Raw genomic sequence first — 27778 nt, 5'->3', positions numbered from 1 at the left:
TGGGGGGGAATAGCTTATCAAGAATGGAGGAAAAGGGGCATTGTTTGGATCATATTATAGCATTTTAATGATACCATATCTGGCATGAAAGAGGGCAGTGCCACTCACACTTTGAATTTAATTGGTGTTCTGGGGCTTCATGCAGGTCTGCCAGGTTCTAATAGGCTGGAGCGTAGATGGCTTTTGCAGGACTGGGGTTGTGGGGAAAGCAGAACCAGGTTTGAACCAGAAGGCAAGATAAAAGAGGAATAATTGGCAGGAGGGAGAGCAACTGGGTTGAGAAGCTGGATGGGGAAACAGACTGATAGGAGCTCCTCAGGGCCAGCCACCAGACTTTGTAGGTAACCATATAGGATACTGAACTTACGAAAACCTAGTGGCAGAAAACCTTTGCAGGAGAACATGTCTAGAGCACTGTAGAAGAGATCAAATTATTCTTTTCTGAACTTTTGATACTTGGGTTGCAGACTAAATTATTCTTGTTCAGCTCCTGAAATAGTGGGTGGACATCCTAGCAGCCAGACAGCTCAGTTGATATGACCTCCTGATGGTTTGTCCTCCTCTTTGCCCAATCGCTATGGTACCATACTTACTGGGTAATGGTGATGCCTCCGTAATTCCTTAACATGTACCAGTTGCAGGGACAAGCTTCATCAGGAAATTCTGGAATATCTTGCTGTCCTTTTTCCTCTGATCTCTATATGGTGACTTCCATGTTTATCAGTGACTTTGCTGCCCTTTTGCAGTATTGCACTTATATTTATAGCTTACCCTTATGCATCTTTTTCTTAAAAAAAAAATTCCCACTGTCTCCTGATTTTAATTAATTAGCATTTCATTTTGAAGAGAAGCATAACCTGAGGATGCAGGTGCTCTTAATTCAAGATATTACAAAGCTGCAGCAGACCAACAGTTTTACTGATGTTAATGTCTTGTTAATACCTTAGAAACCACCCCTTTGCTTGCTTGAAATTAGAACATTGGAATCAGTGGTTCTTTTCCAGGACCTTTGCAAGATATTTGGTTTTATTGCAGCTTGCTGCAGACCTCTTGATGTGCTAACAACATACAAAAAGCACCCACCATTTTTAAATGGATGAGTAGAAATTATTTAACATCATCATCAACAAAGAGGGCACCTCTTAATTTACTTGTGTTTCTTGAGAGCATCAATTTCTATCAGAATATCTCTCTCTCTCTCTCTCTCTCTCTCTCTCTCTCTCTCTCTCTCTCTGTGTGTGTGTGTGTATGGTGGAAAACCATGTCTGCGGGTGAATCTGCAATAATTTATAGCCTTCAATTTGTTACTGCTGCTGTGAGAGATAAATGCATCCAATCTTAAAGCCTCGGGGAAATCTGCAGGTCTGCCAGAAGACACTGAATGAATAACAGAAAATTGCCCATTGTGTATGTATTTCATCTAAACAAGAAGCAATATGGAAATATATTTATATTCCTTCTCCATCCCTCTCTGTGCGGCTGATGGCCATTTTTCCTAATATGGCTGTTGCATGAAGGCTGATCGAAAGTACTTTCATGGTTGTTCCTCCATTTGGTAAGATGGTCATATTGACTTGGCTTGTTGGTCTCCTCAACATGGTTGTCTTTGTTCTGCTACAAGTTGCCACCAGAAGCATTCGATTACAAACCACAAGGTGGGGAGTTGACTGAACGAAGCAGCTGCTAGACATGGGTGGTTTAAAAAGCTCCCCCGGGGCTCCCATATCCTGAGAAGCAAGAGTTAATTCATTTAAACCCACATGTCTTGGATTAATTGAATGGTGAGTTGGACTGTAAGTGCAGACTCTTACAAGTAGTTAAGGTGCTGTCCCAAAACTGATTCCTTTCGACTGGCCCCTCTGAAGTCATTTGGACTAATGGAGAAATATAAGATTTGTAGGTCACTGACAGTTGAACTCATTCATTCGAGTGCCTTTTATACATTTTATACACATGTTTAAAAAGGAGAAATAAACACTGGTCTCATGTTTTAAAGCCTAATTTTCAATCCATCTGGTTTCCCCACCACCTCAAAAAGTATATTCCTGCATTGCAGGAAGTTGGGCTAGATGATCTTCAGGGTCCCTTCCAGCTCTACAATTCTGTGATTCTACATCCTAAAAATGGAGAAGGTACAGAAAAGAACACCTAAAGTGGGTCAAGTGGGGTTACCATTCATATGATGTTTAGTTTAGAGACATAAGAAGACACATGCAACAATATTAGCAACTCAGCTTAATCAAATAAAACTGATTTGGCAGTAGGTTGAAGCACTGACAGGAGGAAGTTTGTCTTCACACAATGCATAATCAACTTATGGGATCCCTGACATATGATTTGGTGATGATTGTTAGCTTAACGGTAAAGGGACCCCTGACTATTAGGTCCAGTCGTGGCCGACTCTGGGGTTGCGGTGCTCATCTCGCTTTATTGGCCGAGGGAGCCGGCGTGCAGCTTCCGGGTCATGTGGCCAGCATGACTAAGCCGCTTCTGGCGAACCAGAGCAGCGTATGGAAACGCTGTTTACCTTCCCACTGGGGTGGTACCTATTTATCTACTTGCACTTTGATGTGCTTTTGAACTGCTAGGTTGGCAGGAGTAGGGGCCGAGCAACGGGAGCTCACCCCATCGCGGGGATTCGAACCGCTTATCTTCTGATCAGCAAGTCCTAGGCTCTGTAGTTTAACCCACAGTGCCACCCACGTCTCTGTTGTTAGCTTAGATGGCTTTAAAAAGTAGTTTGACATGGAAGGTTGATCTATCAACACTAGCCATAAGAGCCAAATTGAACTGCTAAGTTTGACTGCAATATACCTCTGAATGCCGGGGGGAAACAGTGTCTTGCTTGTGGGTTTCCTGGAGGCATCTGGCTGACTGCAGTTGGATGCAGAAGATAGGTGCCAAGTCTGTTTCAAATTAAAACGTTTGGCTGTCAATATAGCACAGATTAAAGCTCTTGTGGATTTTATGCCATTTGGAATTCTTTGGGAGTTGTTCTCTGAAATGACAGCAGTAACCCCTAACTGTTGTAAGTCCCCTGGTTACACCAGTTCCAGATGCTAGAATTCTTCCTAGCAACAAAGGACAACACACCCAAGAGCAGTGAATGCAGAAAAAAGCACCATTTGCCAGGTACAGTCATATCAGAACAGCTCATTTCCTGTATGTTTCTGAGCCCAATTCACTAGTGTTTAAAGCCCTAAATGACATGGGCCCAAAATATCTGAAAAGGCCACCTTTTAGGTGTTACAACCATTAGAGCAGGCCTTCTTGATAGTTCCACCGCTCTCAGAAGCTTTGGTTTGTGGTGACCTGGGAGAAGGCATTCTCTGTGGCAGCCCGTAAGTTGTGGAATTCTCTCCCCAAAGAGATATACAGCTTTCACCATATGCTGGAGACGGATCTCTTTACCTTGGCCTAAAGTTTTGTTTTAAATTCTTGTGACCTGCTCTGGGACCTTAGGGAGATGGGCAAATGATAAACAAATAACAATGAAAACTTGGGGAATAGCTATGCCAGTTCTCATTCTCTAGATAGTCTCTAGATAACACACTTGACCCATCACAGACAGAGATGAACATTCCATTTCATTCTTTCTTTCTAGAGCTTATTTAGCATTCTGCTTCCCTTGTTAGCATAAGAACAGTGTGTTGTTATGCAGTCAGTGTTCAGCCTGAGCCAGAACTGCCTGGTAAAGTCCAGAAAACATAGCAAGGAACAAATACAGCAAAGCAAGAATGTTTTAAGTTAAAGCTGGTTTTTAGATGGTATCATCCACTGTGTCTGTCTATGCTTGCTTTTTTATTGTTTTGTTATTCTGGTATTGTTTCTCTCTCTCTCTCTCCCTCTGGTTTTAAAATGTTCTAAGTACTTTGGACGCAGTGGAACGGCAGAATATACATTTTCTGAAATAGGTAAATTTGACCAAAGGTCATGTATTTTCTGGCATATTAAATCATATTTATCATCTAATATAGCATTCACATAACTGCATAGGTGACCCTTCCAATATCAGCCGAAATGCACTTAGATCACTCTAAGTTTGTTTGCAATTCACTTACAACTTATTAATAAGATGATTGCTAATTAAAATAATATAAATATTAGAAAACTGGCATTACAGGGAAGGCCAGAATATAGACCACAATCCACTGTGTGATGATTGGCCGTTTTTGTTTGTTTGTTTGTTTGTTTGTTTGTTTGTTTTTGTTTTGGTAGTGCAGATACTGCTTGCTGTTAGTTATTGCTGGGGTTCTTGCAGATAATATTGGACTAAGTAGACCTTTCGTACAGAAAGACAGTTCTTATGTAAGCATTTTTACTCAGGAGGGTCAGCTAACATAGATTATTTAGGGCTTACTTGTTAAGAGATCCAAAGTATGCACTGTTGCATTTTAATTGAATATGCATTGGTAGACTGTGGGGATTCTATGAGGAAAAAGTAGGCTATGCGAATTTGAAGTCAAGCCACTTCTGGTGTAGCATATAACTTACTAGATTGTGTCATTGTTCTGTTCTGAATTATGGCCTCAGCAGTAGGAGGGCTCCATTCTAAGGAGGACTTCAAGACAAAGGTTCTGATTCCAACAAATCAGAGCAAGAGTTCAGGATCCAAATATCAGCCTGGACAGTTCCATCTGTTGCTCATAAGAACATGCCTTTCTGAGATCCTTGGAAGATGGATGGGGAATACATTGGTTGCTTTCCTATAACTTTGTGCTGCTGTGATACCCAGCTTAAAGACACCTGTGGGCATATTCATTAAAATTATAATAACAAACAAGTAATACTCTAGCAGAATTTTAGTATACAGTAATGAATATGAAAGCTGGATTTCAGCTGGCCTTGAAACAAAACCTGGGGTGGCTTGCTCCTGTACCTTTGCTAGAGGTTTGATAGAAATTAGCAGATGGAGCTTTTTATGGACTGCAGGTAAGTATAATTACCTGCTCATTGCTGTGGATCAAGCTGCAGTTAAAAGGACAGCTACAGGGAACAGTTTGAAAGTTGGCAATCCAGATTCTGGCCATGCATTTTATCACACTTTGTTTCTGTGCAATCCATGGGGCTTGGATATGATACAGCTTGATGGATTGTGCCCAGTGGGTTACCATTAGTATAAGAGAAATACAATGTGCATTCAACAATTATTATGACAAATGGATGTTTTGTACTTTAGAGTGGAGATTTCTCATTTAACATCATGGCAAAGCTTCATTTTCGCTGTCAGCCTTGTGCATTTTAACCAGTGAAATAAGTTATTAATAAGCTAGATGTTTGTGCTTGTATCATTTATCAGAATATGCAAGGGAAAGGAAATCCATTTTTCCTTACCCCATGCATTTAAATCTCTGTTAATGACTTATCAGACTTAGATCTCTGTTAATGACTTTGTTAATAAAAGAGATGATTATTAGCTGTATGGCATACATTTTTCCAACAGCAGAGAATATTTGTCACCCAAAAACTATCAATAAACACACATTAACAGCTGTTCCCGCTCCTCCTTTAGATGGACTTAATGATGGAGTTTGTAACACCCAAATCATTTGCTTAAGCACATATGTGAGAACTCTGTTTTGTGTGGTGACTTTTTTGAGCATTTCCGGAAACAATGGAACTTGCTTTGTTCTCGCTCATACACAGTTCACACTATAATGCATAAGGAAGTTGGACTGTGACCTATGTTTGTATCTGAATCCTTTGGCTTTACAGCAGGATTCCCCGACCTTCTCCTCTCCAGATGTTTTGGACTACAACTGCTATCAGCCTGAGCCAGTTTGGCCAATGGTCTGGGATTATGGGAACTGTAGTCCCAAACATTTGGAGGGCAATGGGTTGGGGAAAGTCTGCTTTGGACAACAGGGTGCATTACAAGGAAGAAGCGAGAAATAATGCTTGATGCATAATGGAAGTGGTTAGGACATACATCCCTGAAAGCATTTTCAGTTTCTGGAATGTGTTTCCAGGGTGTAGTGAATATGTACTTAAACCTGCATATATATTATTTTTAAAGAAACCTGTTTAAATAGCAAGCTGAATCAGGAAATGTTACTATTTTTTATTGGGCATTATCCTTCTCCTCTGCCCCCTGCAACTGAAAATTGGCAGATACAACCCATATGCTTTCTTCACTGGATTCATGTTTACAGAATTGGAAAGTACCTAATCTTAGGACTCTTTGTTTCCCCCCAACCCCAGATGTGTGAAATTATATTCTAAGCAATGTGTAGTTACATATATAATGCCTATGAATAGTTTATATTATATGTGTATAGCTCGTATTTTGTATATACTGAATGCACTCAACTATTTGGCTTGCGCACCTTAGAAGTTCACAAGCATGACTTCTAAGTTACTTTGCCCCATAGCTCCTTGCCTTGCACAGCTTCAACCAGAACTGCTGGCTTTGTCAGCAGAGCTTATAATTTTATTGAATCAACTAGCGAGCACTAAGCTAACTGTATGCATGCATAGGGCTTGTAGACATACCTGTTCATGTTTGAAAGTGCTTGTATGTGTGTGTGTGGACTTGATCAAATTCAAAAGTTGTTTCTTAGTTACATGGAGATCCTTTTAAAAACTGAATGGATACCCTTGTTCTTGTTGAAGGTCATCTGTGATTTAACTGTGCTACAAGGGAAAGAGTTTCAAGCTGCAGGGTTCCATTGAACCGGCTGTCTAAAATTTTAATAGGTTTTTGTAACATTTTCCTGCTGGGCAAATGCAGTCCACAGACACCACTGAACTGTATGGGGCAGGTTTGGGAAACATTTGGCCATCCAGATTTTGCTATGCTACAACTCACACTGTCCCTGTCCATTGGCCATTCTTGCTAGGGCTGATGGTAGCATTAGTCCAGTGACCTACGGGATCGCCTCTCCTGGTATGCCCCACAGAGGAACTTACAATCTTCAAACAAAAACATCTTGGAGGTCCCAGGCCACAGAGAGGTTAGGCTGGCCTCAACCAGAGCCAGGGCTTTTTCGGCTGTGGCTCCGATCTGGTGGAATGCTCTGTCACAAGAGACATGGGCCCTGCAGGACTTGACATCTTTCCGCAGGGCCTGCAAGACAGAGCTGTTCCACCAGGCCTTTGGTCAGGGCACAGCCTGACTCCCTCCTTTGGCAATCTTCACAGATCTCTAGCCGAATAGTTGCCATTAATTTGATTTGAATTAATTTTATAATGAAATGATTTTAGAATGTTGTATTATTTTATTGTTGTTAGCCACCCTGAGCCCGGCTTTGGGATATAAATAAAAAATTATTTTTATTTATTATTGTTATTATTAAGATGAGACGGCCAAATATCTCCCACATCTCATATGAAGTATAGAGTTTAGGAACCACTGAACTGTATGTAGTGTTGTATTCAGCATGCTTGGTTTGCAGCCCTCATAATTAATTTGTTAAAATTCTATCATAGCCTTTCTCCAAGGATTTTTCACTCTCACAACGAACCCATGAGGTATAAGGTTGAGAGATAGTGATTTGTCCAAGGAAGAGATTTAAACCTGGTTTTAAGCATCACAGCCTAGGACTCTAGCCCAGGTCTACACACTTTGTAACAGATACACATATGCTCAGGTCAAATATCATGTGCTGTGGTTTGTCAGGTACACAACCTGTTGTTTCCCCCCCTCGAAGTCCTAGGCAGACAGCTAAAACAGGAGATTTATTGTGTCCCCGGTGAGCCTCCATACATAGTTAATTCACTACTTTCACCTTAGTAGGTCATCAGTTGTGCAAGCCTGCTCTCGGAACATGGTATCACTTGTGCTGCCTTGCGCATTTCTCAGCATTTGGCTCAGGTCCAAAGACCTGCACTGTCAAGGATCATATAATATGGGCAGACAGTTATGAACAAAGAAGGAAGTGAGAGTAAATAAGACAAAGTGGGGGAAAGCAGAGACAGTCTTTTGAATGTGTGCACATGCACACAAATATACTTGGAAATGTACACTGTTGACTGACTCTCTGATAGCACAGGAATGGCACATGATTTAAAGAAATGGACAGTGCCTTCTGAAGGGCATGCATTGTACAGATGTTCATGTGGGATTTCTTCTTTCAGTTAAGAAAAAAAACATTCTGTTCACGCTGCCTCAAGATAAGTTTAAGGATTCCTGTAAGGATGGGTTGCTGTTGTTCTCTTGCCCTTGCGAGAGAGAAAGAGAGGGAGGGAGAGAGAAAATCTGCTCAAGGGATTTCTGCATTTTCAAAGCAGTTGTGAAAAAACCAAGAGCTAAATAAAATAAGCTCAGAATTCAGGTCTATGTGGGGCAGAGGGAAATTCTGATTCAGAAGTGCAACTGTGAAAATGAAGCCTGTGAAATATTGAAGACACATGTTTAGGCATGTGGCTTCCAGCAACCTGTTTAGTACTGGGAACCTTCCACTAAAGGGATTGTTTTCATGGCCTAGCCTGGGTGGCAGCAGGGCCATGACTTGCTGTACCAGGAACCAAGTGTGAAGTCCATGTTTAGCAACCTGGTTCCCTGCAGTTGGAGAACCAGTGTCTGGAATGCGGCAAGCAAGTGATGTTGCCCTTGTTAACCAGTGAAGACTTGCTAGCATTTATACCAACCCAGAGCCAGCAGTCAGCCTGCTAAGCATTGGGGAAGTGAAATTAGGCACAGATTTCCTTGTGGAAGCCATAGGCATTTCAAGGATTTATAAGCAAAATGTTTATTCCCATGTGATATCTTCTACGTGTCATGTTTTCCACACAGGAGAGCTTTCGTATCATAACAGATCACCACGTGAAGTGGTTTCTGGTATGGGCACTGGGTTCTAGATGAGATCGCACTGGGATAGTTCTGACAATAATAATAATAATAATAATAATAATAATAATAATAATAATTTATTATTTATACCCCGCCCATCTGGTGGGAGGGCATTCCACAGGGAGGGCGCCACTACCGAGAAGGCCCTCTGCCTGGTTCCCTGTAACTAGGCTTCTCGCAGTGAGGGAACCACCAGAAGGCCCTCGGTGCTGGACCTCAGTGTCCGGGTAGAACCATGGGGGTGGAGACGCTCCTTCAGGTATACTGGACCGAGGTCGTTTATATTTAATGCTATTTCAGTGGGGCTTACGCAGGAGAACTCCACTGTGTGTGCATGTGCTGGTGGGGAGGGGAGCCCATAGATTCTGTTTTTGTGCAAGGAGTGTGCTTTGAAGTAACTTGGGAAGTACTGAGATTACACTGCTGTTATTCATTCAGGGATAAATGACTTGTGACTGCCTTTTCCAGTGTGCCCAATTTTAATTGACGTTTAAAGCTCTTCTGAGAAAGGGCTCCCGAAATACCAGTACTTGTCTCTTGTGAATGGTCCTAACATTTACATAGAGTGACCACCTTTTTATAGAGTACAGCCATAGAGCACAACATTACTCGTGCTATTTACTCGTAAACACATACAGTATTTCAGTCATTGAGTGCAACTCCATTGACACAGCCTCACATAATATTTTTGCTGCTAGGCTATACCACTTCAGAATGTGGAATGCTTGAATATTTCACCCATATAAAACTCATTCAAAACTAATATGATGGAGGGAAAGGTTTTAGCACTCATGATGCAAACTTTTAAAAATTGGGTTGGGTATTCAAACATGAAATAACCACTCCTCCAACCATCAGTGTGAAATGGCACAACCTTGTAAAAGCTGCAGTGTATGATATTGGATAATGCGCTTCTGCACTAAGTTGTGGGATTCTGGAGATGTACAGATGAGGTGGTCAAGCAAATAACATTATCTGTGGCTTGTTGGAGTTAGTGCTGATTCTTTTCGAGCAGCAGAAAGGTCATTCATCTGCTAAGGAGCAAGGAAAGCTTGAGCACCCTCTAACTTACCTTCCAGTTGGTTCAATACATTGCACATTGATACCTGCGGAAAGTAAAATGCTTTCAGATTTGGCAGGCCCTGTGCTGGAAAGCCACCTTGAAATTTATTTGTTTTAACAATTGGAGCTGTTCCTCAATTGCTTAGTAAGGTGGACGTTTTAAGAATGGGTGTGTGCTGATACCTAATCAATGCCTTGTGGTTTTTTCCTGGATTTTCAAAATGCCGTAAAAAACAACAACAAGGTCTGCTTTTGTGCTATGTACAGTGTATTTTTACATCAGTATAAACTTTACAGCCTATGTCTTCATTGCTGAAATAACCCACCTCTTTCATATCAACTCTTACCTAGGAGCCGCTCTGCAGACTCATTGATGTAGGTTCCCCCTCCCCCTGCATGGCAGCCAAAACCAAGCTGTTGGTTTCACTGCATGATGCAACCTCATATGTTGGGGGTCTTCTAAGACCAATGCAAAACTTTGTCCGTATAGTGCCTGGTGCATGCCAACATGCTTATTCTAACAGCCAGTACACTGAATGCGATCTAAGCATTAAGTGCATGAACCCAATTTGAGACCATGGATCTGTGATAACTTGAGTTTAAATTATGGCTATGATGTTTCATATTTTGATGGGACTAATGAGGCAGTCTGTCTTTTCAAGTTAGACCCCTCGTTGGCCCGCTCTCACTTGATGACTTCCTATTACTGTTGGCTAGATAGTGAATGACATAAGCAACTATTTGAGATTTCGCAGGGGGAGCAGGTGGAAGAGGAAGCATAGAAATCTTGACTCACACTAGCCCTATCTCTTCTGTACTTCATGTCTTTATATTAATCCAAATTTCATTTGCTTAGTTAGAGCCCCTTCCTTAACATCTCTGTTGCACTGAAAGTGAGATGGCTTAAAGGGAATAAATACACATCTTTGGGATGGAGTCCTGTCTTTCTCTTTTGTTCCTTTGTAAAAAGCACTGTGTTTATTGCTGGCACTATAATAAGTAAACATATGTAACATGATAAAGGTCAAATATTTCTGCCAGTTGCCAGACCTGTTATAGGCACCATGCATTCAGCTGCTGGAACTGGGAGGAGGCAATGTATGCTGTTTGGAGGTACAATGATACGAAAGGGAGAAAATAGGGAAAGAGACAGTATTGTGGTCTTTAGAATGAGAAGCAATATACTGGTAGGTCCTGAGGCAAGGGAGTAGAAGCTAAGAAGTATGTAGGATCAGGTTCCATCAGAAACATGTTGAGTCCCTGCCATTGGTTTACTGGCCTTGCTCTTGTACAAGCCTGATGTACAGAATGCAGCAGTAAGAATTTCCCATCACTCACATCTCAGTGCCAAGGAAAGCTTCACCTGCAACAATTCTGCCTGTCAGGCTGCTGTTAAAGGCATTGGAGGAAAGCCTGTAAAAAAATTAGCAACTGGACCCAGTTCTTAAATCATCTCTGGCCACTGACCTTGCCAGCTATAGCTGCTGAGAGTTTGAATATGCTTGAAAAGTTGTCATAGAGTCTAGTCCTTACTAAAAAAAAAAAAAGAAGGGGGGGTCTTACTCCTTTGAATGGAATGTTTCCAGGTAAGTATACTTAAGACTGCAACCTCAATCAGAAAAACAGTGTATGAGATTTGAAATGAAGAATTCACCACACAATCTGGTATGTGTTTACTTACAAGTATGTCCTATTGTGTTCAATGAGGCTTACTGTCTAGTCACTATGTTTAAGACTGCAGTCTTCATCTCTCAACCATCCTAAAGAGCACTACATTAATTTTCTGTTTGAAAAGCCTTAGTGAAAATGCATTCTAAAAATCAGGAGGAAATGAAAAATTTAGCAGCACTTTAGCAAAATGGTTCTTGATTGACTGCTGTCACTGGCTACTTTCAGATCATTGTAAGCCTCCATTTGGTACTAGAGATTGGTCACACAGCTTTTGTCTGCATTCTCTCTTGCAATGTAATAATCTGCCTGTTTTCATTTCAAGATTGATTGCTATTCTGTAGAAGCCCATGACAAATGGGAGGGAGAAAAGTACATGTTTTAAACTTGCGAAAAGAGCTTTGAATGATGCCAGTATTTTATTGCTATCTTGAGCATGAAAATGAAAATTATGTAGATGAAAAAAGATTGCAAAGGTGCAAAGAAAAACATCTTAGTCATTTGTCTTTTACAGAGGTTAGTGGAAATGTTTGTTTGTTTATTTAAACATTTATACACCTCATTCTCGGTCACAAAGGCAGTCTATAATCTGCCCTAAAACCATCTAAAAGCCATCTCTCTCTCTCTCTCTCTCTCTCTGTCACACACACACACACACACACACACACACACAAACACACACACACTCTACAATAAAGCAAATACAAAAAAATAAACAAGAAATGCAGTCTGTAGAAATTCAAGTAAAATATAAATAGAACAGCATCATCTAATAGCCAGCCAGCTGAAAGTCTGATTCTGACCTTATGGTTGAAGGACAACAATGATGGAATCAATGTGCATTTCAGAGCATGGGTGCCAACATAGCAAAGGCATAGTCCTGTTCTTACACAGGTAATGGGTATAGTCCCATTTCACTGAATGGGAAGGAAGTGGTTATATGAGAGATGGAGTTAGTATAAAGGCCATTTCTTTACTTTAAAATGTTTTCTCTTGCTTTTATTAGACAGCAGGAGAGATGGTGCTTTCTCAGTCCTCATTTAGGACAGCACCAACCAGCCTGTGGCCCAACAGATGCTGTTGGACCAGCTCTCATCACCCCAACCATCAGTCTTGGTGTCTTGATGGAGCTGCAGCCTAAAACAGCTAAAGGGTATCATGTTGGGGAAGGCTGCGCTATGAAATGTTTTCACCTGAGTCTCATAGCTTCCCTTTGGATAATGTGTGGAATGATGAAACCTTGCCCCCTCCATATGATTCCTTTGGGCGGGGGGAGATTACTAGTGTAATGTGGCTACTATTTTAAAGGCACTGTTTTTCACATGGCTTTCCATGGAAGCCTGGAATTCCTTGAAAACTTACCAAGGGCTCTCCAATGAAAAGAACAGTGATAGCACATTGCCAAGAGATAGATTAGCACCACTGCCTATGTTCTGCAATAGGCAGATAATGGAGCATTTTGAGTGCATTATAGACCATGCTTTCAGAACAAACAGGGATTCCTTGCTGGATCTCAAACTGGGAAACATTCAATTTTGAAAGCAGAAGACCGGAAAGATGTGTCAGATCCCTGTTTTAGTCAATGGGATCACTATAGTAAGCCTCTGTGGTTAGCAAGTAGCTTTGCCTGAGGCACACTTTGAAGGATCTATTTGCCACCAGTTCTGCCCCCTCGCACCCCTTTCTGCATTTTAACAGCCAACGGGGATGGGCAGATCTTGCTGATGAGCTCCAGGTTAAATGACTAGTACAGTGGTGCCTCGCAAGACGAAAAGAATCTGTTATGCGATTCTCTTCGTCTAGCGGTTTTTTCGTCTTGCGAAGCAAGCCCATTGACGGCTTAGCGGATTAGCGCTATTAGCGGCTTAGCGGCTTTTAGCGGCTTATCGGCTTAGCGGATCAGCTGATAAGCGGCTTAGTGGCTTAGAAAAAGGGGGGGGGGAGGGAAAAAAACCCCGCAGGAACTCGCAAGACATTTTCGTCTTGTGAAGCAAGCCCATAGGGAAATTTGTTTTGCGAAGCGCCTCCAAAACGGAAAACCCTTTCGTCTAGCGGGTTTTCCGTCTTGCGAGGCGTTCGTCTTGCGGGGCACCACTGTAACTCATCCTATATGTTCTGACAGCGGAAAGAGAGTAGAGGGTTACAAGAGTTGAGCCTGAGCAAGTGCATCCGCAGCACCATACATTTAGACTTCATAGTGTTAAAGTTCAGGATTTCCACTAAATTCAAGCCTGAAGAGTAAGAGATTTGACAAGTGCATCTTTTTGGTCTTACTGTTGCACCACTGAAGACCTCAGCGCAAAATGCAGTAGCAGATGACAAAATTACATTTCCGTGGAAGGCTGATATATCGTCACACACTTGTATGGTGAAAACAGTAAATCACTGTTCTGCTCCCAAGAACAATATACTGTTCTGAATCAGCAGATGAGACAGAAGTCTATAATCAATATTTGTTTTGTTACAGCTGAGTTTTTCATGTCAGCCTCAAATTTAGTCTGGTATTGATAATAAACTGACTACCAAGAAAAGAAAATATAAAATATTATTAATCAAGTTTGGCAGGCGTAGCCTTTGGCACTCAATCTATAAGAGGTCACCAAGCCTTATTGTTCAGACTCATTAGTCACTTATCTTCTCTACAGAATTAGATATATCTTGTGCAACCTACATGAATCACTCTCTCTTTGTGTTCTATATATCTAATCAATCACCTAGCTTCTGGGACATTGGGTAGATTTCAATTGATGGTGTTGTGCTCATGGGAGGACTTTTGATCAAGCAGATTGGAAGAGAAGAGTAGACATATTTTTGTCAATCTGCTCCTGAGGGGGGCGGGGACAAAGTGGAAGGTGGTGTGGGAAGGAGGGAATCTGCATAAATGTCCTCATCCATTTGTGAAGAAGAAGAGTTTGGATTTGATATCCCACTTTATCACTACCCTAAGGAGTCTCAAAGCTGCTAACAATCTCCTTTTCACTTCCTCCCCCACAACAAACACTCTGTGAGGTGAGTGAGACTGAGAGACTTCAGAGAGAAGTGTGTCTAGCCCAAGGTCACCCAGCAGCTGCATGTGGAGGAGCGGGGAATCGAACCTGGTTCACCAGATTACGAGTCCACTGCTCTTAACCACTACACCACACAGGCGGATCAAAAGCCCTTTTGGGCATGCAAGGGCACCAAGTGGATTGCACCCGTTCATTCTACAATTTTTAGAGATTTGTCAGAAGTTGCACACCCTGCAGTATTGCCAACTGTTGATTCAGGCTGAGGTCCAAAGGATCATGCGACTAGTTCTGTGTGCCCAGGTGAGCTTCCCGTGCCGCATGGAAACTGAAATGACTTTCTATGGCAAAGGGAGCGTACAGTGGTACCTCGGTTTACGAACTTAATCCGTTCTGGAAGCCTGTCCTTAAACTGAAACTGTTCTTAAATTGAGGTGCACTTTCCCTAATGAGGCCTCCCGCCGTCAGTGTCCTTCTACCTTTCAGATTCCATTCTTAGATCAAGGTAAAGTTCACAAACCGGGACACTACTTCTGGTTTTGTGGAGTTCGTAAACTGAATAGTTCATAAACAGGGCTGTTCTTAATCCGAGGTACCACTGTAGTTGCTACTCAAAGCCAGACATTTCATTGTGGTGTGTCTGTTGGGTAGGGCTCATGGATTGTTCCTCTTTGAACTAAACAGTATTGTGATAGGTTTTGTCATGGCCCTTCAGTAATAGCTGTCAACCGTCCCTTATTTGGCGGGAAAGTCCCTTATCCCAGCGCTGTGTCCCGCTGCTGTCCCTTACTGATGATGTCCCTTAAATTTTCCGGGTTTCAAAGGAAGGAGCTCCTCTCCCTCCCTCCCTGCTGGCCAGGGAGGAGGGAGGATCCAACTGTGTTGCTTGGCTGCATTGCTCGCCCAATAAGGAGTCTAAGAACGACTGGGAGGATGGAGCCCGATAAGGACTCGCCCAATAAGGAGTCTAAGAACGACTGGGAGGATGGAGCTTGCATGCCTTGTGCCAATCAAATCGGCCGCGTTGCCTGGGGACTCACCTTTGCTCAGCGCTTCCCAGCGGAGAGGTGACAGTTGTTTCCCTTGCTGCATCCCCTTTGCCGGGTTGCTGCGCAGTGGGAACCACTGCTTGAGGCTTCATTTGGCTGCTGGCTGGGCTTTCTGCCTTTGGCTTGGAGGGGCTCAGAAGTTGAACATACCTGTGCTTCGAAAATCCCTTATTTTGGCTGCTGATCCCTTATTTTCAAATCTGTAAGTTGACAGCTATGCCTTCAGTGATGGAGGAGTAAGGAAAATGGCAGCTTTTATAATTAAGCAGGATCATTGAGATCAAGAGGCAACTACTGGACTCATCCTGCTGTAGCCACATTTGTTCAAAATAGTCCCAGCCTTACACCTCTCTCTCTCTCTCTCTCTCTCTCTCTCTCTCTCTCTCTCACACCCACACACCCACACACCCACACACCCACACACCCACACACCTCTTAATTCTGTAGATAGATACACCCATGTACTTTATAGAGGTAAAAGGAATAAATATCAATCACTTCTCACTCCCTACATTGCAGACATGTGTCCTGAAATATTGGGCTGGGGCAATTGACCTCAATCTGTGCTCTGTTATTATTACTACTATTATTAGTGTTATTGCTGTTATTTGAAATTCTTTGTAACTATTTTTATACAGAAAACCCTGAAAACAACTTACAAGCGTACATTAAAACCAGGATACAACTAAAACAGTGTAAAAGCTAAAAAGCACCAGTTGGCTTAAGTGCATGGCTTTGGGTAATTAAGTAGCAGAAACCATAATAGTAATAGCAGAACACTGCATTACTCATACCATGCAAATGAATGGGCTCCAGGAAATAAACTTGCAGTCAGTCACTTTGCTCTTCCATGGGTTTTGTTTGTTACTCCCACAGCCCCACTGACAAATGCTTTGGCGTAACATGTTGTCTAAATCTAGGTTTGCGGTCAAGCTATAGCCAAGATTTATACTGGCCATTGCTTTTCACTGGGCAGCTAGATGGGTGTTTCAGATGTGGAGACATCTATAAATTCATCACTGACTTGCAAAGTAACAAATCTAGTTCTCTTGCACGATAGAATTAGAACAGAAGCAAGGAATTGAGGATAATTTGGGACCAAGACTTGTTGGAACCCAGAGGTGGCTCACTTGTGAGGCAAGGAGAAGCAGCACTTTTTGGACACCACTGGAATTTGGATTCTTTAATGTGGAGCCGAGAGGAGGAAGTGTTTATGAATATAATGGTGATGAAAAGGAAAAGCATGTTGGAGGTTTATTATATATTTATGCTATCATTCTTGTTGTATACTGCTTGTAAAACTGCTGCTACTGCTGTTTCTGCTGCTGCTGCTACTTATAAATTTATTGTAGCCAAAGACCATGACAAACATATGTTAAGTGATAGTATTAATAAAATAATACAAGGCATACCTCCATAATACAGGCATACCTTGCTTTACTGTGCTTCGATTTGTTGCTCTTCACAGTTATATTGCTGCTTACAAGGGCATGGGCGCAGCTGCAGGCAGCCAAACTGCTTCTGTTATGCTTTGTTCTCAAGAGTGGCTACCAAGGGGGAAATTTGGTGTTTTTAATTAGTTGCAGGTCCCTTCAGGATTCTATTCAGAAGAGCTAATACCTTAGCTAACTCTTCTTCAAGGTCAAAGCACATACCCCACCAGTGTCCTAGGAAAACTGGGACATCCAACGTTTGGGGGGGGGGGTTAGAGAGAGAGAGAATGGCAGTCATTTTGATTACCATGATCTTGTGTGATTTCACGGCACTATTCCCCACCACCACCAAAAAAGGGCTGTAGTCTAGGGCTGTGCCCCAGCATAGATTTCTGGACGAAATATGGCAAAGGAGTTCTGGATGCTTTATCTAAGGCACTGCAGGTTTGTGCTTATGTAGTAACCATGTTAAAACTTCAGAGTATCCATATTCAGTCAATATGGTCTTCTAAGCATTTCTTATCAGTTAAAAAAACACCTAGCCTGAACAGCTGCTCTCCCAACACCTGCTCCACACCTGCCCTCCAGTTAATATATATGGCTTTGAAGCCCATGTAGAAGTAAAATAAATAAAACATGTATGTTCTTTGCCTGTTTGTAACAATTAACATTAACTGCTGAGCCAACTGGCTTTAAGACTGTTCTGATAGAAACAACCCACTGGCAAGCTCCCACTATGCAGCAGCGAAATGAACAGAAATTGTGCAACAACATTATTATTTCCCATGGTGCTTGCATAACAAAGCTTCCTAGTGGACCATAGACCTTGAGGACTCAAGGTTGATGCACTGAAATTAGTAGACCAAATTTAGTCGTGTTCATACATTTCAATGAGTTTAAATATTTTTTTAAAAAGTTGTCTACAACCCATTGACTTGGGTCAGATCTAGCTATGCCTGTGTGGCATCTCATACCACGGTGTTAACTGGGCATACATATATATGTCTTTGAATTTCAGGCATCTATGCGGACAAACCCATTTGGGCTTCCATTTGCAGTTAATCTTTCCCTTGATTATATATTAATGTGCTGGTGATATATCAGTGATAGAAGTTTCTCCTTCTTTTGCATTTGCTGTTTATCAATGCCACCTTCTGCAGTCGCCCCAATTTTCATGTTTCATTTAAGTTTTAATGACAACCCGCCCAGTCAGCACTCTTTCTAATTGTTAATTGGAATGCTGTAGAGGTTTTCAAGACTTCCCTGGCACACTGCTAATTACTTCCCAGCAAATTTGTAGGACACTAGGAAGAAACTACAAAAAACCGCTATATAGGGCCTTCTGTTTTGTGCATCTTGTCTGGGATACTGTGGTTCGTTTAATAGCCCTGTTGATGCATAAATAAACAACTTATTATGGGTTATTCATGTTATGAGTTGGGCAGGGTGGGATAGAAGGAAAAGTGATTGATTGATGTAGCTGAATTGGCCTAAAGTGGAACAAAACAAAACAAAACAAAAATGCATATTTTTTAATTCTGCTATTCATTCAGCATTCTGTCCTCAGCTGCCTGTGAGAAACCAGGGAGCAGAACGAGAGCACAAGAGCGCACTGCCCTCCTGTGGTTTCCAGCAACTGCTATTCAGAAGCATTGCTTCCTCCAACTGTAGAGGTAGAACATAGCCATTATGGCTAGTAAGCCATTGATAGAACATCAATTTGCCCAATCTTCTTTCAAAGCCATCCAAGTTGGTTGCCTCCACTGCCTCCTGGGCGAGCGAGCTCCATAGTTTTCGACTATGCACTGTGCAAATAAGTATTTTCTTTTAACTGCCCTAAATCTCCCAGCATTCATCTTTATTGGATGTGCACAAGTTCTAGTGCTATGGAAGAGGGATGCATAGTTTTATAAACTTCTAGCATGTCACGCCATACCTGCCTTTTCTGTAAACTTAAGAAGTTACAGGTGCCGTAACCTTTTCTCGTGGGGGGAGCCACTATATCCCCTCGACCTTTTCCAACTCTACAGTATCTGTACTGAAGTGAAGCAACCTACTGTCAGGATCTTAAAGGCTAAGCTTGTGTTTAAGAGGTGTTTGTTATGTGATGATTGTATTTGTGGTGTCACAGCTTAGCTTTGTGTAACAGCAATCCCACATCAGGGGTTTGCTTCAACTCAGCGCTTGTCATGGTGAATATGTACAATTAGTTTTTTTTGGTTTTTTAGAGGAAATGTATGGAAGGCTCATTACTCCACCCTCATTGCCAAGTAATTTCCTGAAGGGAAAAGAGAGAGTGATGGCCCATGGCGGACATTTCACTATCCACTCTTGCCATGTGATAATTTCGACTATCACTTCGTAAACACAGAGCTGGATCCAGACTGGTAGTTATGCTTAAACCCCATTGAATTCAGTGGACCCTAACTCTCAGTCTGGATTCAGCCCATAGTCTGGGAACTTGACAATAGTTACTTCCACTGCAACTAGGCCTTTGCAGAATAGTTCCATACAACTGTGCTTATTCAATTGTTGTCTGTTTACCTTCGGTTGACTTCAGATTTCTGTGATGATGATTGTCTGGAAAGAAATCAGTATGTGAAAATAAGCCCCTACCCAGTGTCTCTGACAAGCTTGGACTACTAGTAGTACACCATTTTAGACTGCACAATATTGGACTACAGTACTGGGGCACTTTAGACTGCAATTGAAGGGAGGGGGAAACATGTCTGAATCATCTTCATTGACAATTCCCCACACATATCTGAAAGGAGGCTAGCTAGAACTCATCTCCTTACTAGTTTTTGCATTGGAGAAGCTTCTGTTGGAAGGGTTGCTTCATGGACTTCAGAAGAAGCTTACAAAGCAGATGCGTTAATGTCTCACACTTCTGCTTTTCCCGTTTCTGTTACAATGACAATGTGGGAGCTTGCACATTTCATCCCTTGCCAGGTCCATGGTTTTCAGATACTTGGAGGATCTGGAAGTGGGTGAGATGCCTGACTCTCATTCTGCATACTCTGGGGAAAGTGTGTGTGTGGGGGGGGGGGGGAACAGGACTGAAAGCAGAAGTTTTCCCCTGTTCTGGTTTCCTCACTTTTCTCTAACGTATTAAAGCAAGATTTATTTTCGGTTGCTTTGCTACCAAGACAATGTGAGATACTAACAACAATACCACAAATATACCATTTTATTTATTGCAATTGACACTGTTTCGATAAGACTTGCGTGTTTAATATTTTTGATGCAACATTTGCAAGTAGTATTTCAAAACACTGTGAATATGGCGTTGGTTGCTACCAAGTCTTCTTAGAACTGTGCGTCACTGCCCTTCAGGGAAATGTTGGCAACTCTAAACATGCCTGAGGATAAAGCGGGGGCATGCTGATATCGGACTTGTTTGAGCTGCGATGTTTGCAAGTAAATGGGAACCTGGCTGCATGTGTAATACCCTCAAAATCCAGCTAATTTCCTTCCCTGCCTTTTGTTAGGTCAGCAACATTCAGAATGCAAGAACCTTGCTTGTTTAGCAATTTAGCATTGCACCTTCAGATGTAGCGCTATACTAACTGGTATGATGTACGTAGTGATTTATTTGTAAAAAGAAGAGTCATGGAATTTCTCCTTAATTGTCATTTTCCATCCCGTTACCTCAAGCGTGTATTTTCTACATCTCCTTCCCAGAATTAAGTAACTTCTAAGCAGCATTCCTGACCTCTGTATGGTTATGTTGACTGAATGGTAACTTGTTACAAATCTTGGGACATGCTACTTAACCTGGGGACTGTGATCTGCAGTCTTTCCAACCATCTCGTAGGACCATCAAAATAAATCACAGCACACACACACACACATGCATATTTTTCAATTTGCTGCAACCTGGTTTATTGAAGCATACCACAGTACCAGTTTGTATAGAGTATGCTAGAGAGTTGGATGTGCCCCTTTTTAAAAAAGCAAAACTAGATTTTGCAAGGCTGCCTGAGAAAGAGAGGTGAATCTGAAATCTGCATGTGAAAATTAACCCTTAGAGTCCTGCTTCTACTCCTTTAATTTATGTTGTTCTGCATTAATTCTAACAGCTATGCTCTTCTTTCTACTAGATTCATGGTACTGTATTTGTAAAGAAGCAAACAAGTATCTCCCCCAAGTTGCTAATATCCATAAGCAACTCTTTTTATATTACATTAACCAGAAAGGGGAGTGCGTAATATAAGATGGCATTAATTTGGTGGGGGCTCTTTTTAGAAAACTTTCTGAAATTGTTGGTGTTACTGATTTACAAGATGCTGTTTCATCCAAAATACACAAAACATTTTATAATGAAATCAAGTTTGCTAGATTTTGGGTTGCCAACTAATGGGGGGGTGGGGTGGCATGTTCTTGTACCTTTAACAGCAGCTGAATCTGCAGGAATTAGCAGATGAAGCTTTTCGCATGCATAGGCACCTACTGTTGCCTGTAGAGCCACCTGCTGTAACAGGCAGAGGAACAAGACCTGCCAAAAAGTTGGCAACCCAAATTTGATGATTGAACTGTTATAGCTTTACGTACCTGGTAGAAAGAAGCCAGTTCTTTAAGGGTTAATGTGGGATTAAGGAATCCTAAGAGATTTTCCTGCTTGTCATTCCTTAAAAGTGCCTGCATGTTTCTGCTCACCTGTTGCGACTAACAGGTGAACAGTAAGAATGGCTGACAATACAAAAACAATGTTCCAAATATTATTATTTCTTTCAATGCCTGCGTGCTTTAGAAATAATGGAAGAGCCAGAAGCAGCGTATAATGACTGAATCCTGTCCATTCTCTAATCGAAGTGATAACAGTGGCCAGCTGACGTTACTTTTGCCATACTTCTGATATGCAAACTTCATTCCCTCTAGTTTACTCTGGTCTTTTTTTCTTTTCTCAAATAGCCCAATAGAATCTTGCCAGAATTTCTACAAAGATTTCACGTTACAGATAGACATGGCTTTCAACGTGTTCTTCCTGCTCTACTTCGGCTTGCGGGTAAGTGTGAATCTCCATATTGCTTGGCTTGAGGGGCGGGCGAGGTGCCACAGTGTTTTTTCTCCAGAGGCACTTGTGGGGATAACCAGGAGAAAAGGATGCCAGCGGCATAAAAGTGTCAAGCAGCAACATACTGCTATGGATGCGCAAAAGTGTACGAAGGCCATCATAGTTGCCAGTACCTTTTGAGTAAATTGGTTTTCATGTGTGGTAGGTGGTGTTTTTGTTTGTTTGTTTGTTTGTTTGTTTGTTTATATTTGGGAAGCCAAGTTTGTCAAATTAAAATACGGTGGTACCTTGGTGTTTGAACATCTCGGAAGTCGAACATTTCGGTTTCCGAACGCCGAAAACCCAGAAGTAACTGCTTCGGTTTTCAAAAGCTTTTCGTTTTAATGTGCCACACGGCTTCCATATTGAGTTTTCCGTAAGTAAATGCTTCTGGAAGTAAATGCTTCGGTTTCCGAACATTTCGGAAGTTGAACGGTCTTCCAAACGCATTATGTTTGAAAACCGAGGTACCACTTTACCACATCCATAAAGGTTTTAAAAAATAAAATAAAATAGGCTACTGCCCTTGAATGGGAAGACTTTTCTCTAGCCGTGTTGAGAACAGGAATTGCTTCAATAAACCTTTGCTCCATGATAAAGAGGTTTATGGATTTACTGTGCAGCAGCAGTGCGCTCTCCCCCCCCCCTCTCTCACTCACACACACACACACATACACACACTGTGTTTATGGCAGATCTTACTCCATCCACCATCAGTTGCTTATAAGAATGATAATTTATACACTGCCCATCTGGCTGCATTGCCCTAGCCACTCTGGGCGGCTTCCAACACATATAAAAGCAAAATAAAACATTGAACATTAAAAACTTCCCAAAGGTGCTTGCTGCACGCACCACAATCTCAGTGCAGTGAGATGCTCCTGAGGTTCCAAAGTTTGGTTTCCTTGGAATGAATGTCGATGAATACAGCAGTGATACAGCGGGAAGTATGGTTTTGTTTACACATATCTACAACCACAGCATGGGATGGAGAGGCTCACTGCACTAACATTCCCAAGAGCTCTTATCCCTCGCAATGGGTTTCCTGGGAGGCCCTAAGACTGCAACAGAGTGAAACAAGCCTTTGTGTCTCCACTTTCCACCAGGGGCGGAAAGCAGGCGGGGACGGGGCTGGCACGCATCCCAGAGGTGTGGCGCGGCGCCTGCTGGGGCGGGGTGCCCAGGGCGGGGGGGGGGGCAGCCACAATGGCACCCTGGGGATCGTGCTGCCAGGGGCGGTGCGCTCCCCCTGCACTCCTCTTCCTCTGCCAGTGCTTTCCAGCATCAGCTAATAGCAACAGGGAGCATTCTTCAGTACTAGGAAAAACAAGGTGGACACACCACACTTGCTCTCACTTCACATCTAGAAGGTACATGCACTTTTTGTCCCATAACTTTCTTCCTAGGTGGGCTGGAAACTCCCCCTCCATGAAAACTCAGAGTCCAGGGCACCTTCCCTGGGGAACCATTGAAAGCCTTTATGGGTTGGTGGCACCTGCTAAAGAGTAGACAAATTAATCCCATTGTCTGGATAGGGAGCTGCCTGGTTTCTTGATACATTCTCCCCCCCTGCCCCCCCATTCCTTTGGGTTCCCCCTAGAAAGCAATGGAGTAATCCGATATTTTGGTGTAACAGTTATTTGTCAAAGCATATTATTATTATCATTGACATTAAAATATTTATACCGCCCTGCATCTGTAGATTTCAGGGTGATTCTCTCTCTCACACACACACACACGACGAAAACACAAAATACATAATAAAAATAAGAACAAAAACAAAGCAAACCAATAACCCCCTACCCCTCCCACAAACACATTTAAAAGAATATATGATGTTAGTCAGCCAAAGGCCTGGTCCCTGGTGCTTAAAGGTGTATAATGAAGGTGCGAAGTGAGCCTCCCTCGGCAGAACATTCCACAGGTGAAGAGCCATTGCAGAAAAGGCCCATTTTTGTGTTGCCACCCTCCAGACCTCTCATGGAGAAGGCACACGAAGAAGGGCCTCAGCTGACGATCACAGGATACATGTGAAGAATGCAATTTTAACCATTATATTTTGTTAGTTTTTAAAGATTTAAAAATTGCAAGCCAATGGAGTGTAAAGGCTTCCATGTTCATTTGAGCACTGAATTTGAACTGGAGTAAAATGTGAGAAGGCGATTTAAGTAGTATCCCCAAAGGGTGATTTTTTGTTTGTTTGCATTGGACCAAAAATCCAAACCAGTTTTCACTTTCAACCCAAGGATAGAGGGCTGGGGGTCTAAAGGCACCAGACAGGACCAGTCCACCCAATAGTCAGGGTGAGGGTGAGCCCCTTGCCACAGACAACAGATCATATAGTTGCATGGGGCCCCAGAAGAAGATCCTGTTACCTCAGTATAGCCTTTGTCCTTCCCTAAACCCTAGTCAGACTAATCTGTGGCAGTTCTGCCTTCTGCTCCTTCCTTTACCTTTGTGCTGCTGGATGCCTGAGGCAACCCTGCTTATTTTACCCTGCTTAATAATAATAATAATAATAATAATAATAATAATAATAATAATATCATCTGTGGTTTACAGTATGAAAACAGAAACATTCACTAAAATTCCCTGGGGGGAAATAGATTAAAAATGAGATAAAACGATTATATCCCAAATAAATCTGAGCAGTGTGGAGAACAAAATAAATCAGGAGTCAGGCATCCAGGAAAGCTTGGGTAAACATTTTAGGAGGTGTTGAAAGGTTTCTAATGTCTCCGCCTCACACCTTATCTGAGAAAGAACATTCCAGAGGATGGCCTTATCACTGGGCCTTATCACTGGGAAAGTCCACTGCCACATTGTCACCAAACCAGAGAACCACCAACAAAGGTGGAAAGATTGATTTGGTCTGTGTAGGGGAAGGTAGATTGCTAGATTTCCTGTTCCTAGATTGCTTAGGGCTTTAAACATCGGTCGCAAAGCCTTCAACTTGACTCAGTAGCTATTAAGCCTCCAGTGCAGACCTTTCCACGCTTGTGATGCAAGATGTGGAAAGCTGGGTGAACTTAATTTTATGCTCATTTGCAGTTTCTGCACATTATATTAGTCTAATGGTGAGGTTACCAATGTATGGACCACCCATTTCAGCTGCTGTGGCCTTTCCCCCTCTCCCACCTGAAAAACTCCCAGAAAGAATATATACTGTATTGGGAATTGTAGTTTGAGGAGTGGAGCTTTTTCCTGGGAATATTAAGAGATCTTTAATATTCTCCTTCTTCACGTTAACCACTGCTCCCTTAGAGGGAATTATTATTTAACTGCTTTAACTTTGTGGCACAAATAATGCTTTAGAAGCTTCTCAGTCTTTTCTCCCCTCATACCAGCTCCTACAAACTCCAACACTTGCAGACTGTCCATAGAGAAGGTTTTCAGTGGTCCCTTTGCCTTGTTTTTTTAAATGCTGAAGTAGATTTGCTTGTGGGACCATGTACACAAGGTTGAAGTGATCTCACTAGCCCACTAGGAAAAGTTGTTAGGCTGGTGGTGACAAGGGACAGGGCCTGCTCAGTCATGGCCCCACCACACCTTTGGAACCCCCTCTCCAGAGAGATAAGTGTTGTCTCATTACTGCTAGCTGTTAAATAAAAACTCATTTATTCAAGACACATTTCTTTGTAAAATCCGTATGCTGATTTATTGTTGAAATCTCCCAGGTGGTTTACATAGTTTGGGGAGGGGGGTAACCTTTCGTTGCTGGGGTATTTTGTCTGCATGTTTGCAATTGTATCTTCATGTATTTTACATGAAAATGTATTTTACAAAGGGTTCTTCGGGTGGGAAGAGTGCACCCTTAAAAAACAGGTTTAAAACATTTTTTAAATGAATTAGTCAATTAATTAATGAATTGAAATGAATAAGCAGGTGTATTTTAATTAGAGGTCACGAAACAATGCCTTAATTATTTCCAAGGGACAAACAGAAAATCTGTTGTATCTTTCATAAGGAATCCCCACCCCCCACCCCCCCACCCCACAACAACCAGTATCTTTATCCTCTTCATTTCCCTCCCCAGTTCATAGCAGCCAACGACAAGCTATGGTTCTGGCTGGAAGTAAACTCGGTGGTAGATTTCTTCACAGTCCCTCCAGTGTTCGTTTCAGTGTATTTAAACAGAAGTTGGCTGGGTAAGTAAACAGCGTTTTTCTTAATTGTGTGTGGGTTTGCAAGGTGCTGGCTACTGGTACTGTGTTCTCAATGACTTGCAATTGGCACTGAGAGAAAGGTACTGAGTCTATCCCCTCCCTCCCAAAAAACACAAACTGAGGCAGACTGGTGACAACTTGAGGGGGGGGGGGTTGCGCAATTTTCCCAACACACTGAAGCAAAGGGAGAGAAGCTGTAGCTGGCCCTGGTGTAAGAGAGCCTGTATGAGGGATGGCCTCCTCTCCTGCAGGGGTGGCTCCCAGCTGTCTCCTCTGCCCCTCAAAAGTTCTGCTAGACTGACCAGACCGGGATCACTGGCTGCACCTGCCTAAGCACATATAGGCAAGTATCACTGACTTCCACAGGTTTTGCAAGACAACCAGTCTAGTGAGCTGTCCATGCTTCACACAAGCAAGAAAAAGGCAGGATCAGGCCCCAGGCAGCTGAAACCTTCTCCACTGTGAGGAGGTGCAATTCTAAGCATCCTTTCTTCATCTGGAAAAGGGAATGGGCTTCCTCTGCAAGAAAGGAGAGGGGAAAAAACTGATTTGCTGCCCATTATGATTCTGCATGTTGACACTTAGAGGTTTGTTGCTGTTATCAGAGGAGTTTCTCAGGTACTTCCAAGAAGCTTGCCTTCAAGAGATTTCAGAGAACAACTTCCATCAAAACCATTGCCTCCCTGCTGTGCCTCAACAATATCTTGGTATGGCAGCATGTTGGAAAATGGTAACCGGTTCCACACCAGCTCCATCACCACCACTGCGGCAGGCCTCTTTGGCTCTCAGGAGAGCTCTGAAGCAGGCGCTACTGTGTCTCTAAGAAAGACCCATTTAGGAGGTTTTGTTCCATTGGGATAGAATGGTGTCATTGACTCTGCATTCTGGAAAATGCAGACTGCTGTAACTGGCCATTGCTGACTCTTCCTTCCACCACCGGCACCATTGTTTGATGCCTTTTGAATTTAATTGCCCTTCAAATGTGGCTGCACTAAAATTTTAGCTTCCCCAGGGAGACGCATAGTGTGCCCCTATGGTTAAACTGGCTCTGTATCTTGAACTTTAGTAGGTGAATCTCTCCCCCCCCCATCCCCATCACTTTATATATTTGTTTCATCTGCTAAATTTCTCTGTTAGTAAAGGTAAAGGGACCCCTGACCGTTAGGTCCAGTCACGGACGACACTGGGGTTGCGGCGCTCATCTTGCTTTACTGGCCGAGGGAGCCAGCGTACAGCTTCTGGGCCATGTGGCCAGCATGACTAAGCCGCTTCTGGCGAACCAGAGCAACACACAGAAATGCCATTTACCTTCCCGCCAGAGCGGTACCTATTTATCTACTTGCACTTTGACGTGCTTTTGAACTGCTAGCTTGGCAGGAGCTGGGACTGAGCAACGGGAGCTCACCCCATCGCGGGGATTCAAACCGCCGACCTTCTGATCAGCAAGTCCTAGGCTCTGTGGTTTAGAACACAGTGCCACCCGCCTCCCAGAAAATTTCTCTGTTAGGTTGGTATTAAAGAGAGAACAATGTTGAGGAAAGGGGGAGA

General features: G+C 42.5%; 1 protein-coding gene across 15 annotated transcripts in view; it reads left to right on the top strand.

Annotated features, from left to right (window-relative positions):
* The window catches only part of KCNMA1 (potassium calcium-activated channel subfamily M alpha 1), a 572902-nt gene that overhangs the window by 295790 nt on the left and 249334 nt on the right, over positions 1 to 27778 (top strand). For all 15 annotated transcript variants that reach the window (XM_081864220.1, XM_081864214.1, XM_081864225.1 and 12 more), the window contains exons 4-5: positions 21923 to 22016; positions 26101 to 26212. In XM_081864220.1, coding sequence (XP_081720346.1) covers positions 21923 to 22016; positions 26101 to 26212 — 206 coding nt within the window. The remainder of the gene's footprint in view (positions 1 to 21922; positions 22017 to 26100; positions 26213 to 27778) is intronic.

This window comes from Podarcis erhardii, assembly GCF_964252035.2.
Source record: "Podarcis erhardii genome assembly, chromosome: 5".
Taxonomy (NCBI): Eukaryota; Metazoa; Chordata; class Lepidosauria; order Squamata; family Lacertidae; genus Podarcis; species Podarcis erhardii.
Note: the sequence above shows the minus strand (reverse complement) of the source record. Positions and strands in the feature narration are given on the sequence as shown.